This window comes from Podarcis gaigeae, assembly GCF_964106915.1.
Source record: "Podarcis gaigeae genome assembly, chromosome: 2".
Taxonomy (NCBI): Eukaryota; Metazoa; Chordata; class Lepidosauria; order Squamata; family Lacertidae; genus Podarcis; species Podarcis gaigeae.
This window is the reverse complement of record NC_139679.1, coordinates 118,525,553-118,544,356: the sequence shown is the minus strand read 5'-3', so window position 1 is coordinate 118,544,356 and position 18,804 is coordinate 118,525,553. Positions and strand designations below refer to the sequence as shown.

General features: G+C 45.4%; 2 protein-coding genes and 1 long non-coding RNA gene across 7 annotated transcripts in view; 1 reads left to right on the top strand and 2 right to left on the bottom strand.

The window, feature by feature from the left end:
- Positions 1-463: 463 nt before the first annotated feature.
- LOC310838192 lies at positions 464-3,466 on the bottom strand. Its single transcript, XR_014560782.1, has 3 exons — positions 2,427-3,466; positions 2,039-2,343; positions 464-904 (listed from the first exon to the last, which is right to left on the bottom strand). It is a non-coding gene; the product is annotated as an uncharacterized lncRNA (long non-coding RNA).
- Positions 3,467-4,224: 758 nt separating this feature from the next.
- Positions 4,225-18,804, bottom strand: part of LOC310837360 (uncharacterized protein) — a 33,684-nt gene continuing 19,104 nt past the window's right edge. For all 4 annotated transcript variants that reach the window (XM_083723816.1, XM_083723815.1, XM_083723818.1 and 1 more), the window contains one exon: positions 4,225-6,459. In XM_083723816.1, the coding sequence (XP_083579942.1) occupies positions 4,871-6,459 (1,589 nt within the window). In that variant the 3' untranslated portion in view covers positions 4,225-4,870. The remainder of the gene's footprint in view (positions 6,460-18,804) is intronic.
- The window catches only part of LOC310837433 (uncharacterized protein), a 42,904-nt gene continuing 34,657 nt past the window's right edge, over positions 10,558-18,804 (top strand). The window contains exons 1-2 of one of the 2 annotated variants that reach the window (XM_083724019.1): positions 10,558-11,061; positions 17,656-17,759. In XM_083724019.1, coding sequence (XP_083580145.1) covers positions 17,717-17,759 — 43 coding nt within the window. In that variant the 5' untranslated portion in view covers positions 10,558-11,061; positions 17,656-17,716. Of the gene's footprint in view, positions 11,062-17,590; positions 17,760-18,804 lie in introns of those variants that run through there. The other variant, XM_083724020.1, reaches the window with a different exon arrangement.

Sequence of the window (18,804 nt, the reverse complement as noted above, 5' to 3'; positions counted from 1 at the left end):
TGTGAACAGGAAATACGCAGACTCTGTGACTCACATAGCCTGCTGCCTTTTAAGGTGGAACGGAAATATCCTAACAGTGTTCCCCAATGGGAAGCCCCATAGCAGGATCCGAGTGCGACGACAACTCTTCTCTCCTACAGTTTCCAGCACATGGCATTCAGAAGCACAGGGCCTTGAAACATATGCAGGTAGAACATGGTGGTTCCTGCCCGCAGGCTTACGATTGTCATGGCACAAAAGGAAAAAGGGACCTGGGGGGAAGAGGAAAAAGACAAACTCACTCACCAGTCAAATAAGGTCAGAACTCCTTATCTGGATTTCACATTTCTTTTAAGTGCATCATATTGTTTTGGCAGCTGCAATATTTTTATTTTTATGTGTTTTCACATATCTCCATGCATTTCACTGTAAAAACGCACAACGATGAAATTAAAACTTCCATACACTCAAACACATACAAAGGTTTTAATGAAAAAATTATCTTTATTAAATAATTTTCCAAATGAAATGGTCATATGATCTCAACAATCAAGTGCTGGAAACCACCCAAAATAGCATGAGATACAAAGTTCTTCTTTTTCCTGTTCCCGAGAGATTTGAATGGGGAAATCCTTTCAATTTCTTAATAATAAGGGGCAGTGGGGTGAGGAAGGCCGGGGCCACATCCACACCATTTAAAGCGATATGAAGCCGCTTTAAACACTCATGGCTTCTTCCCCCAAAGAAACTGGGAACTATAGTTTGAAAAGGGTGCTGAGAGTTGTTAGGAGACGCCCTTGTTCCCCTCCCAGACCTACATTCCCAGAGTTCCTAACGCTAACTAGAATTCTAACCCTAATCCTAAACATTAACCCTTAACCCAAGCTACAATTCCCAGAGTTCCCTGCCAAGAAGGGAACCCTACCTCTACAATTCCCAGAGTTCCCTGCCAAGAAGGGAACCCTACCTCTACAATTCCCAGAGTTCCCTGCCAAGAAGGGAACCCTACCTCTACAATTCCCAGAGTTCCCTGCCAAGAAGGGAACCCTACCTCTACAATTCCCAGAGTTCCCTGCCAAGAAGGGAACCCTACCTCTACAATTCCCAGAGTTCACTGCCAAGAAGGGAACCCTACCTCTACAATTCCCAGAGTTCACTGCCAAGAAGGGAACCCTACCTCTACAATTCCCAGAGTTCCCTGCCAAGAAAGGAACCCTACCTCTACAATTCCCAGAGTTCCCTGCCAAGAAGGGAACCCTACCTCTACAATTCCCAGAGTTCACTGCCAAGAAGGGAACCCTACCTCTACAATTCCCAGAGTTCCCTGCCAAGAAGGGAACCCTACCTCTACAATTCCCAGAGTTCCCTGCCAAGAAGGGAACCCTACCTCTACAATTCCCAGAGTTCACTGCCAAGAAGGGAACCCTACCTCTACAATTCCCAGAGTTCACTGCCAAGAAGGGAACCCTACCTCTACAATTCCCAGAGTTCCCTGCCAAGAAAGGAACCCTACCTCTACAATTCCCAGAGTTCCCTGCCAAGAAGGGAACCCTACCTCTACAATTCCCAGAGTTCACTGCCAAGAAGGGAACCCTACCTCTACAATTCCCAGAGTTCCCCGCCAAGAAGGGAACCCTACCTCTACAATTCCCAGAGTTCCCTGCCAAGAAAGGAACCCTACCTCTACAATTCCCAGAGTTCACTGCCAAGAAAGGAACCCTACCTCTACAATTCCCAGAGTTCCCCGCCAAGAAGGGAACCCTACCTCTACAATTCCCAGAGTTCCCCGCCAAGAAGGGAACCCTACCGCTACAATTCCCAGAGTTCACTGCCAAGAAGGGAACCCTACCTCTACAATTCTCAGAGTTCCCTGCCAAGAAGGGAACCCTACCGCTACAATTCCCAGAGTTCCCTACCAAGAAAGGAACCCTACCTCTACAATTCCCAGAGTTCACTGCCAAGAAGGGAACCCTACCTCTACAATTCCCAGAGTTCCCCGCCAAGAAAGGAACCCTACCTCTACAATTCCCAGAGTTCACTGCCAAGAAGGGAACCCTACCGCTACAATTCCCAGAGTTCCTAACTCTAACTCTATTCCTAATGCTAACTTTTACCCCTTAACCCGAGCTACAATTCCCAGAGTTCCCTGCCAAGAAGGGAACCCTACGCCTACCCCCTTAACCAGAACTACAATTCCCAGAGTTCCCTGGCAAAAAGGGAACCATAACCCTAACTCTAACACTAACCTTTAACCCGAGCTACAATTCCCAGAGTTCCCTGCCAAGAAGGGAACCCTACGCCTACCCCCTTAACCAGAACTACAATTCCCAGAGTTCCCTGGCAAAAAGGGAACCATAACCCTAACTCTAACACTAACCTTTAACCCGAGCTACAATTCCCAGAGTTCCCTGCCAAGAAGGGAACCCTACCCCTACGCCCACTCCTACATCTACCCACCACCCCTACACTGTATAGGAAAACCAAACCAATGCAAACAGAAGCTGAACCACAGGGTCACGCTGTTTCTCCTGGATTGTGGATTTTTGAAAGGATATTAACTTTTTGCTGGTGCTGTTTGAAGGCATACTGGGGATTGAGGACACCACATTGATGACCCCTGAATACGAGGTTGACTCCCCCCCTAAACTTTGTGACATTGCTGAAGGGCAGAACTTAATAATGTGGTCAGGGAGGAGTGGGAATGGAGCCAGGGCCGTCAATAAGAAGAATCTCAGACTGCCAGAATATTTTTTGCTCATGGCTTCGTTACTCCTTCTTTCCAGGAGAGTGTTAGGTGGGGTACAGTGGTCCCTCGGGTTAAGTACTTAATTCGTTCCGGAGGTCCCTTCTTAACCTGAAACTGTTCTTAACCTGAAGCACCACTTTAGCTAATGGGGCCTCCGGCTGTCACCGCGCCACTGCTGCGCAATTTCTGTTCTCATCCTGAAGCAAAGTTCTTAACCCAAGGTACTATTTCTGGGTTAGCAGAGTCTGTAACCTGAAGCGTCTGTAACCCGAGGTACCACTGTAGTTATATATGTGCCACCATACCAAAAAAAAAGCAAAAAAGAAAGAGGCCACCCAAAGGTTGACCTGTGTTTCCTACCTCAGGTTTGCCTACTTGTGATGTTTGCTGTGAACATGCAATTAAATCGTTTTTCTGTATGGTTTGTGTGTCATTGTGTGTTGACCTAAGATTGCTTCACACTGCTCAGATGAGTGGGTTCTTTCCATGTAGAAATCCTTCTCCCATCACGGAGTATTTTTTCAGACTCCACACATTATACACCACCACCCTCCATAAAGTTGTTATCAGTGCTTTTTTCCTAAAAAAATGTTTAGGGGTACTCTCATTTTCCTATTCATATTGAAATACTGCCTCTCAATGAGGCCAAACTTAGATTCACAAAATGTTTAGAGGGATGCGTACCCCTGTGTACCCCCAGAAAAAGCACTGGTTGTAAGAACAACAAGGATTTATTATTTATACCCTTATTTATTTAAGGTAAAGGGACCCCTGACCATTAGGTCCAGTCGTGACTGACTCTGGGGTTGCGGCGCTCATCTCACTTTATTGGTCAAGGGAGCTGGCGCACAGCTTCCGGGTCATGTGGCCAGCATGACTAAGCCGCTTCTGGCGAACCAGAGAAGCGCACGGAAACGCCATTTACCTTCCCGCCAGAGTGGTACCTATTTATCTACTTGTACTTTGACGTGCTTTCAAACTGCTAGGTTGGCAGGAGCAGGAACCGAGCAACAGGAGCTCGCCCTGTCACGGGGATTCGAACCGCTGACCTTCTGATCGCCAAGTCCTAGGCTCTGTGGTTTAAGCCACAGCGCCACCCACGTCCCTCCCTATTTATTTACTTACACCCAAAAGACACGGTGTTTCTTGTTCCATTTGGCGATGATTCACAATCCAGCCTGGATTTTTTTACCGGTATCTTGATCCACTGTTGCAGCCCAAAATGGGAAACATATACAGTGGTACCTCGGGTTACATACGCTTCAGGTTACAGACTCCGCTAACCCAGAAATAGTGCTTCAGGTTATGAACTTTGCTTCAGGATAAGAACAGAAATCATGCTCCGGCGGCGCGGCAGCAGCAGGAGGCCCCATTAGCTAAAGTGGTGCTTCAGGTTAAGAACAGTTTCAGGTTAAGTATGGACCTCTGGAATGAATTAAGTACTTAACCTGAGGTACCACTGTATTGAGATAATAATGCAGTCAACACACAGAAGCAGCTTAAGATCCAAATAGTTTACTGTTGCAGAAAATGAGGCTCAGTAAAACAGTTCCAGACATAGATATACACAGCTTGTAGGCCTTCTACAGATACAGATATATACAGATACGTAAGAGTACAAGGCATTTCCATTATTCTAAGTAAACTCACCAATTCAGGACATAACACTGGACAACAAATAGACTCTACTACTGAGCTGACATGCATTAACCACAGATATAGGGGCAGTGGGCCATTACCATAGCAACTCGCTTGGCTGACCTTGCACCTTGTTTAGCTCACTCAGGGGTAATTTACGCTCATAAAGGAAATTAACCCTTTCTCATATCCAGTTACTCAAACACCCCTTCTTTAATTTTGTTCATGATATTGGCTTTCATTTGATGGCAGAAAACCTAGCCGTTTCACCAGTTATTCACATTTACATGCTGAAAGAGGCCTTATCAGTATATCTGTCAGATTTTTTTCTGTGGGGCAGAATCGTAATTCAATTAGTTTCTGTTCCACCTGGTCTCTTACATAATGATATTTGAGATCCACGTGTTTAGATCTCTGTTGAGACTTTCTTGGACTCAGCCATATGAATACAGGTCTGGTTGTCCTCAAATATTGTGATTGGCTCCAACACAGGTAGACCCATATCATTTAACAGTTGTTTAAACAATCTTCTCCCCTGTGTGTAAAGCTTTTCTCACACCCACCTGTATGATGATAACGAAGGCCATTGCTCTGAGCAAAGCTCTTTCCACACACTAAGCATTTATACGGCTTCTCCCCTGTGTGGATTCTTTGGTGATTAAAAAGCGTACTGCTCTGAGTGAAGCTCTTCCCACACTCTAAGCATTTATACGGTTTCTCCCCTGTGTGGATTCTCTGATGACTAAGAAGGATACTATTATGGATGAAGCACTTTCCACAAATGGAACATTTATGTGGCTTCTCTCCTGTGTGGATTCTCTGATGACGAGAAAGGCCAGCACGGTCAGTGAAGTTATTTCCACACTCCGAGCACTTATAAGGTCTTTCACCTGTGTGGGTTCTTTCATGATAAGTAAGGTTGCTGCCATGACTGAAGCTTTTCCCACACTCAGCACATTTAAATGGTTTCTCACCTGCATGAAGTCTCTGATGACTATGAAGACTTTTGCTATGAGTGAAGCTCTTTCCGCACTCTGGGCATTTATACGGTTTCTCTCCTGTGTGGATTCTTTGATGACTAAGAAGGTCACTTTGCTGGCTGAAGCACTTTCCACAACTGGAACATTTATGTGGCTTCTTTGTGTGGATTCTTTGGTGATTAAAAAGCGTACTGCTCTGAGTGAAGCTCTTTCCACACTCTAAGCATTTATACGGTTTCTCCCCTGTATGGATTCTTTGATGACTAAGAAGGCGACTGTTCTGGCTAAAGCACTTTCCACAATTGGAACATTTATGCGGCTTCTCTCCTGTGTGAATTCTCTGATGACGAGAAAAGCTACTACGGTCAGTGAAGCTCTTTCCACACACTGAGCATTTATATGGTTTTTCTCCAGTGTGGATTCTTTGATGGGTAAGAAGGTTGGAGCTGAGACGGAAACTCTTTCCGCACTCTGAACATTTATACCGTTTCTCTCCTCTGAGTGAAGAGCTCTGAGTGAAGCTCTTTCCACACTCTAAGCATTTATACAGTTTCTCCCCTGTGTGGAATCTTTGATTACTAAGAAGGTCAATTTTCTGGCTGAAGCACTTTCCACAACTGGGACATGTATGTGTATTCTCTCCTGTGTGGATTCTTTGGTGATTAAAAAGTGTACTGCTCTGAGTGAAACTCTTTCCACACACTGAGCACTTATATGGTTTTTCTCCAGTGTGGATTCTTTGATGAGTTAGAAGGTTGTAGCTCAGACAAAAACTCTTTCCGCACTCTGAACATTTATATGGTTTATCTTCTGTGTGGATTCTTTCATGTACAAGAAGATGTGATTTGTAGTTGAAACTCCTTCCACATTCTGAACATTGAAACCGTTTATCCCCATCATGTTTTCTTCCCATGGTGCTAAGGCTTGATATTCTAGTTGGTTTTTTTGCACAAAGAGATACATTTTCCTCTTCCTTGCCTGTGTAAGGTCCTTCCAGCACTGAAATTTCATTGAAGCTAGCACCATCTGGAACAACAGCGTCCTTCCTCACATTTTCTTCTGCTTCAGTTTTAATTCTCTGGGGTTCATTCTCTTGACTGCTCTCCTTCTGATCACCTGCAGGAATACAAAGAGGAACTTGATCAGGGAGGAATGGATACCCAAATTACGGAACAATTCCAATTAACAGCTATCTGAAACAGAGAAGGGGAAGGGAGGAAGCCACTGTTCATGGGCAATAACTGGCTGCTTATGTGGAGTATGTGTAGAGCAGGGAAGGTTGACGGCCACATTCCCCCTTGACCAATGTTTCTGGGGGACACAAGATGACGGTAATTTCAGCCAAAGGTGGGTATGGCCAGTCCACACACACACACAGCCCCCACCTCACAGCTGAACTGTGCATATCAAATAATCAATCTGAGAACCAGGGAAGAGCCGGTTTTCCTCCTCATTTTGAGTTTCTGCTGAAATGAGGCTGCATTTTAATGTTGTATTTTAATCTTGTTTTTAAGTTGTATTTCAATCAGTTGTTTTATATTTGGTGTCAGCCGCCCTGAGCCCGGTCTTGGCTGGGGAGGGCGGGGTATAAATAATTTTTATTTTTATTTTTGCACTGGGCTGCACCTATCCCAGTATTGGGTCCGCTCCAATATCTTTCATCTTTTTTGTCTCTGCTGGTAAAATCAGTGGGGTCTTGGGAGGTCAGAGAAATTTGCTCCGTGGACAGTGGGGAGGGCAGACCAGACCTTCAGAATTGAAGGTTGTTCATTTTATATTACAGAGCTCCCATTTTCTAGTTTCCCCCAGTCTGCCAGACCTGATTTAGAGGGGCAAACAAGCAGAAGAGAGGATGGAAACAGGCACATTGCACTCACTGGATTTGTTTTACACCCTAGCATATCAACTATTTAATTGTATCCAGTCCGCATTATGCATCAGGCCACATGTTTCATCCATAGCACCTTCAGTCAACAGAGCTCCAAAGCAGCAGGAACAACTGCAACTGAGACCTTGTGTCGTGATCTTATGGTGCTGTCCTGGGTGTGTGAGTAACTTTGGGCCAAGAGAAGAAGGAGACTTACCCAGAAGGGCCAGATTCCTATAATTCTCCTCCATGATGTTCCTGTGCAAGGCCCTCTGGCCTGGATCCAGGAGGGCCCCTCCTCCTCTGTGAAACACACGGCCGCCTCCTCAAAGATCACCAAACCCTGAAAACAGAAAAAAGGGAAGAGATTTATCTCACAGGTAATTTAGCAATCCAAAGACTGCAGTTAAGGCGAAGTGACTTCACGTTCTCCTTTGGAATCGTTCTATCTTATTCGTTCTGTGATGCGTCCCCAAATCCCCACGTTATTAGAGCAACAAAAGAGGAACAAAAGAAAAAATAAACCAATACGTTTGGGTTATGAAAAATTGTGGGATTACAGCAGGAAGGTATGAGAGCTGCACTGTTTGAGAATGAAGCAGTGTGGCTACGACTAGCTCGAAACTTTTGCTGGTGGAATTGTGGAATAGCACAAAACCCATGAAAGCACAATAAAATGGATTCCTGGACTGATGTTGGAGTAGCTGAAGTCTTCCATGACTACTATATCTCTCCTTTTCGAATGTTTGGTAATCTGCTATAGGAAAGCATCAGAGACGATTATTCATGTATGCGACGACAGCAGCACGGATGGCCCACAGATGGAAAGAAGATAAAGTCCCAACCAGAGGCGAATGGCTGATGAAGATGATGGACTACGTTGAAATGGCCAAATTGACCAGGAAAATCAGAAACCAGGAAGAGAAGAAATTTAAGAAGGAATGGGAAAAAATTTACAATGTACTTAAGAGAACACTGTAAACAACTAAAAACTCTGGCAGGATTTGAGTAACATTTGTAATAAACTAAGGTAAAATTGGATTATTTATGAAAAATAGACAAAATAAGGGAAGCAGTGGGAAAAGATTGAAAATTGTAACCACGGAAGGGTGGAGGGGAGTCAAAGGATTCAGTGAATCCTAATGATGATGATGTTTATTGTTTGAATTTAAATGTGCAATGTAAAATTCAATTAAAAAGAATTTTTTTTAAAAAAAGGTGGCATTCACTACGGGGAATTGGGAAGAGGGAAGCTGTCTGGGCTGGAAGTGAATGACATCAATAAAACGCTGTTTGCATTTGGGGGGAGGGGAGGAAAGCATCATCGAAGTCCTCAGTCTGGCTTGGAGGTCTATAGCTGATATCCACAGTAAGGTCACTGCTGTTTCCTACTCCTACAATTTGTACCCATATGCTTTCCATCCACCCTCCATACTCCAAGTGTACACATCCTTTACCGATTGCTACTCTTTCTCCCTTCTGTTTCGATATATTTCTTTTGAGCAGATTGTTGATGGCACCTGTCTGTCTCAGGAGACAATGGAAGAGTGCGCCTTCAAGGGTGAAGTCAAACCATCGGAGAGTTACAGCATCCGCTGTGGCTTTGGAGACTGAAATGGGAGAGACATGTTTTGTTGCAGCTGTGGCAGATAAAGGAATCCGGTTGTGCTGCTGCAGATAGATGCACCATGGCATTTCTTTTACCTGTGCTCTTCCCAACAAGTCATTCCTCCTCTGGTCATTGCTGTAGAGTGACAGGCTGGAGACCTCAATTTCTACATTCCAGTCATGAGTCCCATCCCACCAGGTTTCAGTAATGCCTGTTAGATCACATTTGCCACCCTGTATTAAGCAATGACAAACCTAGACAGCATCTTAAAAAGCAGAGACATCACCTTGCCAACAAAGGTCTGAATAGTTAAAGCTATGGTTTTCCCAGTAGTGACGTATGGAAGTGAGAGCTGGATCATAAAGAAGGCTGATCGCTGAAGAATGGATGCTTTGAATTATGGTGCTGGAGGAGACTCTTGAGAGTCCCATGGACTGCAAGAAGATCAAACCTCTCCATACTGAAGGAAATCAACCATGAGTGCTCACTGGAAGGACAGATCCGGAAGCTGAGGCTCCAATACTTTGGCCACCTCATGAGAAGAGAAGACTCCCTGGAAAAGACCCTGATGTTGGGAAAGATGGAGGGCACAAGGAGAAGGGGACGACAGAGGAAGAGATGGTGGGACAGTGTTCTCGAAGCTACCAGCATGAGTCTGACCAAACTGGGGGAGGCAGTGGAAGACAGGAGTGCCTGGCGTGCTCTGGTCCAGGGGGTCACGAAGAGTCGGACACGACTAAACGACTAAACAACAACAACAATTAAGAGCTCCCGTTTTAAAGAAAGCATTTCATTTAACAAGATTTATATGCCATTGAATATTTTTTTTAAATCTAAGCTGTTTACACAAAACATATTCATAGGGGGTAAACTGATTAAAATCAGCAGATTAAAAACTAGTAGACTTAACCAAAAGCTTAACATGTGGGATGTTAGCATCCAAAATGCTTTTATGAAGGGTTAACTGCAAGAGCTGTAGAACTCTCATGACATAATACACTCTGTGGCAGTTATTTCAGTTATTTCAGTTACGGCAGCTAGTATTGAACAGTCTTAACAGAGCAGCAGGTATGTTATGTTGGTTGTGCTGCTGTCTGCCTCAGTAAGACGCTTTAGCAAATTAAGTATCACCTACCCTCATTGTCTATTTAATCTGCAACTGCAAGCACACTAAGTTATACGTTAAACTTTGAAAGGGAGTGTCTTGCATAGTTTTTATACGAGGGAAAAGAGAACTAATTAAAAGGTCAAATGACCCAGGGCTGCCCTCCGCATACTCTGCAAACGGGAACGAGAGTTTAATTCCCACATAACAGACCATAGTACAGTGGTACCTCTGCTTACGTACTTAATTCGTTCCAGAGGTCTGTTCTTAACCTGAAACTGTTCTTAATCTGAAGCACCACTTTAGCTAATGGGGCCTTCTGCTGCTGCTGCTGCGATTTCTGTTCTCATCCTGAAGCAAAGTTCTTAACCCGAGGTACTATTTCTGGGTTAGAAGAGGCTGTAACCTGAAGCGTCTGTAATCTGAAGCGTATGTAAGCCACTGTAGCCTTTCCGTCATCAGACAGTTTTATTAAGTTAAAAACCATCAAATATAGATAGAATCAAGCAGGTTTTTTTTAATATAAAAAGACCAGTGTACATGAAGTAAAATAAAAACACATCTGGGTGGGCATCTCTAAACAAAAAAAGTTTTTAGGAAGTGCCAAAATCAGTACAGTGAAAGTACCTGGCTGATATCAACAGGCAGAGAATCTTTTCTTCCAACACACAGCTGCAAACTGACACAACAATGGCTCCCCTCCAGTTCAAGGAGTGGGGTTTCCCCCTCTTTCTAAGGGCCTCACCCCATCTGCACAAACACGCACATACACAAAGAGGGACTTTCCTCTATCCCACTCCCACGATGGCTAATTCCCCAACCCAGATCTCAATCCTACACCTGCATCCCAACACAAACCTACAACTGGCATCCCGATCCAAAAGGGAGAGGCCTCAGGGAACTCCCAGCTTGGAAGAGAAAAGGAAACACCCTAACACACACGCTTTGTGTGAGTGAAACTCTGCATGGATGGGAGCACAGGAACTGGCCCATTCAGCTCGCTATTTCCTACACAAACTGGCAGCAGCTCTCCGGGGTTTCAGCCTTTACCTGAAGACACCGGGACTGAACAGGTAGCACAACGCAGGTGGTTACAGCTGGGGAAAGGAGTCTGCCACTGAGCAGAAAGGAAGAAAGGTAAGAAAAGCCACCATCCCCCCCAACAACCCCGCACTTGCCAGATTCGGCTCCAAAGGGAGCTGTGATGAGCGCAAAGGGCCTTTGGGTGCAGGGGTCTCTCGGAAACAGGGAGGCAAGGGAAGGACCTCTAGGGGAGAGAAGAAATCCAGCCAGGGATGGCAGAGAACCAAAGGGAGGGAGGCAGCCAGAGCCTGGGAAGAGAATGAAAATTTTATTCCAACCAGCCCTATTGGTGCCATTAGGACTTTTAGGCCCAGGCAGAGTGATCAAGAGGGTAGCAATCGATGGGCATCTTGGGGAAGGTTGCTGCTTTGCATGCAGAAGGTTTTCAGAGAAACAGACCAGACAAGAAAGGAGGAGGAGTGGCGTTATATGTCAGGGATGTGTATACCTGTGAAGAGATCCAAGATTTAGAACCTCAAAGCCAAAGTGAGAGCATTTGGGTCAAAATTAAGGGAGAGAAGAATAACAGTGACCTCATTGTGGGAGTTTACTATAGATCCCCAAGTCAAACGGAGGACATCGATGATGCCTTCCTGGAACAGATGGCCAAGCATGCAAAAGGAAGGGAGATAGTAGTAATGGGGGACTTCAATTACCCAGATATTTGTTGGATGTCAAACTCAGCCAAGAGCATAAGGTCAAACAGATTCCTCACTGGCCTTGCAGACAACTTCATTCTCCAGAAAGTGGGAGAAGCAACAAGAGGAACAGCCATTTTAGATCTGGTCCTAACCAATGTTGATGACCTGGTTAGTGGGGTAGAAGTGGAAGGATCATTAGGCGCGAGTGATCATGCTCTTCTGAAGTTTACTATACAGCAGAAAGGAGCAGCCAAGCATACTAGGACTCAATTTCTTGACTTTAAGAAAGCCGACTTCATAAAACTTAGGGAAGTGCTGGGTGAGTGCTGGGACAGTAATACTAAAAGGAAAGGGAGTTCATGATGGCTGGGAGTTTGTTAAGAGGGAGATAGTAAAAGCACAACTTCAGGCAATACCAATGAGACGGAAACATGGAAGGTGCCTAAAGAAGCCAGGGTGGCTATCTAAAGAACTTTTAACTGAGTTAAGATTAAAAAAGGATATGTACAAAAAATGGAAAAGGGGGGAAACCACCAAAGAGGAATTCAAACAAACAGCCAGCGCATGTAGACACAAAGTCAGAAAAGCTAAGCACAGAATGAACTCAGGCTTGCTAGAGAGGTTAAAAGCAACAAAAAAGGCTTTTATGGGTATGTTTGTAGCAAAAGGAAGAACAAAGAAACAGTGGGGTCACTCAGAAGAGAAGATGGTGAAATGCAAACAGGGGACACAGAAAGGGCTGAACTCCTCAATGCCTTCTTTGCCTCAGTCTTCTCCGATAAAGAAAACAATACCCGACCTGAAGAATTTGGAGCAAATGATTCAGCAGAGGAAACACAGCCCAGAATAACTAAGGAGATAGTACAAGAATACTTGGCTAGTTTAGATGTATTCAAGTCTCCAGGGCCAGATGAACTGCATCCAAGAGTATTAAAAGAACTGGCAGATGTGATCTCAGAACCACTGGCAGTCATCTTTGAGAATTCCTGGAGAACAGGCGAAGTCCCGGCAAACTGGAGGAGGGCAAATGTCCCTATTTTCAAAAAGGGAAAAAGAGAGGACCCAAATAATTACCGCCCAGTCAGTCTGACATCAATACCAGGGAAGATTCTGGAGCAGATCATTAAGCAAACAGTCTGTGAGCACCTAGAAAGGAATGCTGTGATCACCAATAGTCAGCATGGATTTCTGAAAAATAAGTTATGTCAGACTAACCTGATCTCGTTTTTTGACAGAATTACAACCCTAGTAGATGAAGGGAACGCAGTAGATGTAGCCTACCTTGATTTCAGCAAGGCATTTGACAAGGTGCCCCATGATATTCTTGTAAAGAAGCTGGTAAAATGCGGTCTTGACTATGCTACCACTCAGTGGATTTGTAACTGGCTGACTGACCGAACCCAAAGGGTGCTCAGCAATGGTTCCTCTTCATCCTGGAGAAGAGTGACTAGTGGGGTGCCACAGGGTTCTGTCTTGGGCCTGGTCTTATTCAACATCTTTATCAACGACTTGGATGATGGACTCAAGGGCATCCTGATCAAATTTGCAGATGACACCAAACTGGGAGGGGTGGCTAACACCCCAGAGGACAGGATCACACTTCAAAACGACCTTGACAGATTAGAGAACTGGGCCAAAACAAACAAGATGAACTTTAACAAGGAGAAATATAAAGTATTGCACTTGGGCAAAAAAAATGAGAGGCACAAATACAAGATGGGTGACACCTGGCTTGAGAGCAGTACATGTGAAAAGGATCTAGGAGTCTTGGTTGACTACAAACTTGACATGAGCCAACAGTGTGACGCGGCAGCTAAAAAAGCCAATGCAATTCTGGGCTGCATCAATAGGAGTATAGCATCTAGATCAAGGGAAGTAATAGTGCCACTGTATTCTGCTCTGGTCAGACCTCACCTGGAGTACTGTGTCCAGTTCTGGGCACCACAGTTCAAGAAGGACACTGACAAACTGGAACGTGTCCAGAGGAGGGCAACCAAAATGGTCAAAGGCCTGGAAACGATGCCTTATGAGGAATGGCTAAGGGAGCTGGGCATGTTTAGCCTGGAGAAGAGGAGGTTAAGGGGTGATATGATAGCCATGTTCAAATATATAAAAGGATGTCGCATAGAGGAGGGAGAAAGGTTGTTTTCTGCTGCTCCAGAGAAGCGGACACGGAGCAATGGTTCCAAACTGCAAGAAAGAAGATTCCACCTAAACATTAGGAAGAACTTCCTGACAGTGAGAGCTGTTCGACAGTGGAATTTGCTGCCAAGGAGTGTGGTGGAGTCTCCTTCTTTGGAGGTCTTTAAGCAGAGGCTTGACAACCATATGTCAGGAGTGCTCTGATGGTGTTTCCTGCTTGGCAGGGGGTTGGACTCGATGGCCCTTGTGGTCTCTTCCAACTCTATGATTCTAGGTCGCTGCCAGTCCGTGTGGGCAACACTGTTGCTCTGAACAATGGACTGGGGCGCAGGGAGATTTGTGGAAACTTCCATTGTGGATTCCAGTCGCCTCCTTTGCAAGATTCAGTGGGAGGCGGATCCCTAAGCTTCGGGGGAAGGGAGAAGGCTCATGGGCAGAGCACCTGCTCGGCATGCAGAAGGTCCCGGGCTCCATCCCCAGTTGGGCCGGGAAGAGCCCTGGGCGCGCCATCAGGGAGAGCTGCTGCCAGCCCGTGCAGGCAATACTGAGCTAGCTGGACCACTGGTCTGATTCCGCGACGGGGTTTTCCTCCCTCCCTCCCTCCCCCCACCTCCGTCATCATCCCCCGAGCGGCCCCCGAGGCCCCCTTGGCGGCCTCCAGAAACCTCGCCCCTCCCCCGCTGCACCCACCTCAAGCGCCGCTCGGCCGCCGTCCTTCTCCTCCGCCGCCCTCCGCGCCTCTCTCGCTCTCGCCCCAAGGCACGACGGGAAAGCCAGTGCCGCCGAGCGCGACTACCACGGAATCTCGCCGTCCCAGTGGCGGGAGGAAACTACGACTCCCAGCAGCCACCGCGAAGGGAGGACTTAGAACGTCCAGCTGCTCCTCGCTGATTGGAAGGGGAGGGGAAAGAAGAGCGGTATGTTGCTATTATTACCTTCTGGCTTGTCGTGGCGGCTCCCGGCCTGCAGGTGGCGCCGCGCTCCCGCTTCCGGGAGGATTCGCCCTTTGCGGAGAGGTCGGCTCCCGCTTCTCTCCGCCTTCCATTCAAAGCTCCCCTGGGGTGGGTTTCATTCATTGGATTGGATTATAGTTCTGGGCCACTTTCCATTCAAACGGATCCCAAAGCTGCTTACAAGCATTAAATAATAACGACAAGATAGAACATAGTAGAACATCCCAAATGCAGCATCGATCATATAGAATAATTTAACAAATCATCAGTGAAACTATCGCAATCTCCAGGCAGCAGGGAGTCTGGGATTCTGCAGCCCGCGGCTGGGGAGCTTTGGTTCAGTCCGGATCATTCATTTTAGTGGATTGCACTTCTAGATACCTGTATCTCAGATTTGCAGGAGGAGCAAAACCGAAGGTGTCAGGGCTGCTGTAAGCCAGGAAGCCTAGGTCCGTTGTGGGCAAATTTTTAGAAAATGATGTTTTCAAATACATGTTTTGTGATGTGGTAGATTTGCCCAAAAGGGAAGTCAAAAATTTGAACAAAAATGTGTGTAGTTTCAAGCCAGGCAAGGATTTTGAGACACTCGCATAAAAATAATAATAATTAATAGAAATAGAAAATAAATAAATTATTATTAAAACACTCCTGCTTCCCCTCTCCCTCTCCCTGCAACAGCAATTTTAAAAAGTTTTTTAATGCAGCTGTTTGTTGCAGGAGCATTCCTGCACAAAAGAGGTGGTGCTAGATTTGCCCAAAAGGGAAGTCAAAAATTTGAAAAATATGTGTGTAGTTTCAAGTCAGGCGTGGATTTTGAGACACACGCATAAAAATAATAATAAATAATAGCGAAAGAAAATAAATATTAAAACACTGGATTCTTCACTGTTTGAGTCTGGGATTGGGCAGCCGGGGTCTTCTGGAGGGATGGGGGGTTTTTGCTCTGGTTCAGTCTGGACCATTCATCTTAGTGGACTGCATTTAAACCCCACCAGGGACCGCCTAATGTCATGCATGGCTCTCCCCTACCAACATGCACAACAACCCTGCGGGGAAGGCTGGCCACGATGTGTGGGGATCTGAACAGATCTGACTTTGTGCATTCTCAGCTGTGGCCCATCTCCTGAGGAGTTAATTCATGGCTGGCTTCCTTCGCCCTCTTGCACAGCTGAAACACAGTGCCGGGTTACCAAAGGCAGTGCAGGCCTACGGGCCCCAGACCTTTTAGGAACCCTGTGACAACAGATCAAAGTAATCTTGATTTGGTTCATTAAAATAGTTGTTTGGTAAATAAAAAACGTTATTAGGAGATAATTTGCGAGGCTCCTCCCCGAGATTTCAGCTGCCTAAGGGCCTCCACATGGTTTAATCCAGCACTGCCAAAACATTTCCTTGGAGGAGGTCACTGTCAATATGAAAGAAGATATGAGCTATTCTGTCTCTCGCTCCCCAAACTTTAATTATGCTGTTGCCACTTCTGAACCCGTTTGCTATCCATGCCCCTTTCTTTGTGAATACCTAGTTTTTAAAATATATTTCAGTATGAGCATGTGGGAGATGTCAATCCCCTTACAATTGGCATGTGTTTCTGCCACAGGCTGACTATGGTCCACCACCCTGAAGTTCCCTCTGCTTCTTACTGTTGTTAGGATTGCCATATTTCAAAAAGTAAAAGTTGTTGAATTTTTTCTAGGAAGACCCAAATATTAACTTTTTTAAAAAAAACCAAACAAACCCCAAAGTTTAGATTTTTTTTACAAAATGCCAAAATCTGGAAATTCCCCCCAGACGTCACTTTGAAATCCTGGACTAGTGTTCAATTCCTCAAAAACACTCTGGTCTTAGTTATTTATAGGATGTTGCTTCGGTGTGAATCTTTTGACATGATCATTCTGTGCTGCCAGCATTCCTAGGATTCACTGGCTTGGCTCTCACATAATGCTAAGCTGTGGTTTATTACTGTCAAGATGAACCATAGTTAACAAGCCATATCTGAAGCCTGGTCACTTAACATCAGAGCAGCCAAATCTTGAGAACCATTTCCATTGTTGGCCCCTCTTCATTCATGGCTCTGTAGCTTTTAGCAGTAAATTCCTGCATTCAAATATAACACAAAACCCTGGCTAATGTCAAATGAGGATTACAAACTTTTGTTAACAAGTGACTTTTAATATTTAACAGACCATAGTTAAACTGCTGGGTAAGTTTCACAGATATCACTAAGCCATGGTTTAATAAAACATCATTTATAAAAAAAAAGGCGAGCAAGAGATGATATGACAGACGTTTGCAAAACTATGCATGGCAGGAAGAAAGTCGATAGAGGAGAGTTTTTATCCCTCTCTCACAACACGAAAACTTGTGGCTATCCAATGAAGCTGGAAAATTCAGGACAGGTAAAGAAAGGAAAGTAGTTATTTTACATAGATAAACTGTGGAACTCACTCCAGCAGGAAACAGTGACGGCCACCAACTTAGATGGCTTTAAGAGAGGTTTAGAGAAATTAAAGGAGGAGACTCTTGAGAGTCCCATGGACTGCAAGAAGATCAAACCTCTCCATTCTGAAGGAAATCAGCCCTGGGCGCTCACTGGAAGGACAGATTGTGAAGCTGAGGCTCCAGTACTTTGGCCACCTTATGAGAAGAGAAGACTCCCTGGAGAAGACCCTGATGTTGGGAAAGAGCACAAGGAGAAGGGGGCGACAGAGGATGAGATGGTTGGATAGTGTTTTTAAGGTTACCAGCATGAGTCTGACCAAACTGCAGGAGGCAGTGGAGGACAGGAGTGCCTGGCGTTCTCTGGTCCATGGGGTCACGAAGAGTCGGACACGACTAAACAACAACAACAACAAGTCCATCAATGGAGGAGGATGGAGGCTGTGCTGTCAGCAATGTTCTGTCCTTACTTGCAGGAAACCACAGGAGTAGAGAGGACCCGTTTTCCTGATCCAGCAAGCTCTTCTTCTGTTAACCATGCTTTGGCGTTATGTGCAAAAGAGACTATGGTCTTTCCTGTGTAAGTGCTGTCCTTGTGACAGATACCACATCTGACTGAGGATTTAAATGACATTCCCTTGTGTGGATTTGGTGGTGATATGCAACCAACTCTGCTCACCTGAAAACTCTTTCCATGGCAACTACGGTGATACCTTGGTTGTCGAACTTAATCCGTTCCAGGAGTCCATTCGACTCCCAAAACTGTTCGAAAAGCAAGGCACGGTTTCCGATTGGCTGAAGGAGCTTCCTGCACTCAACTGGAAGCCACGTCCGACATTCAGCTTCCAAAAAAATTCGTAAACCACAACACTTACTTCCAGGTTTGCAGCGTTCAGAAGCCGCTTTGTTTTGGACCGAAGCCATTCGAGAATCAAGGTACAACTGTATATTGTTCTTTTCCGGTGTGGACTCACTGTTGGAAACTAAAGCCACCAACGTGGTTGAAGCTCTTTCCATTCAGTGGACTTATATGATTTTGCTCCTGTATGAGGTTTCTGATATACACTAAAGGACCCCTGGATGGTTAAGTCCATTCAAATTCAACTATGGGGGGGGGCAGCGCTAATCTCTGCGTTCAGGCCGAGGGAGCAAGCGTTTGTCTGCAGCAGCTTTTCTGCATCATGAGGCCAGCATGACTAAACCACTTCTGGCACAACACAACACCGTGATGATTGCCAGAGCGCCTGGAAACACCATTTACCTTCCCACCGCAGTGGTACCTATTTATTTACTCACACTGGTATGCTTTCAATCTGCTAGGTTGGCAGGAGCTAGGATAGAGCAACGGGAGCTCACCCCTCATCGTGAGGATTCGAACCGCCAATCTTACGATCTGCAAGCTCAAGTGGCTCAGTAGTTTAGATCACAGTGCCACCCGCATTCCATACTAAGACGTACCCTTCAGCTGAAGCCCTTTCCACATCCCAAACAATGATATTCTTTCTCTGCAAAATGGATTATTTTATGGTTAAAGAGGCTCTTGCTTTGGCTGAGCTCTTTCCACACTCTGAACATTCATACAGCTTCTCACCTATATGGGCCCTTTGGTAGTTAGTAACTACCTT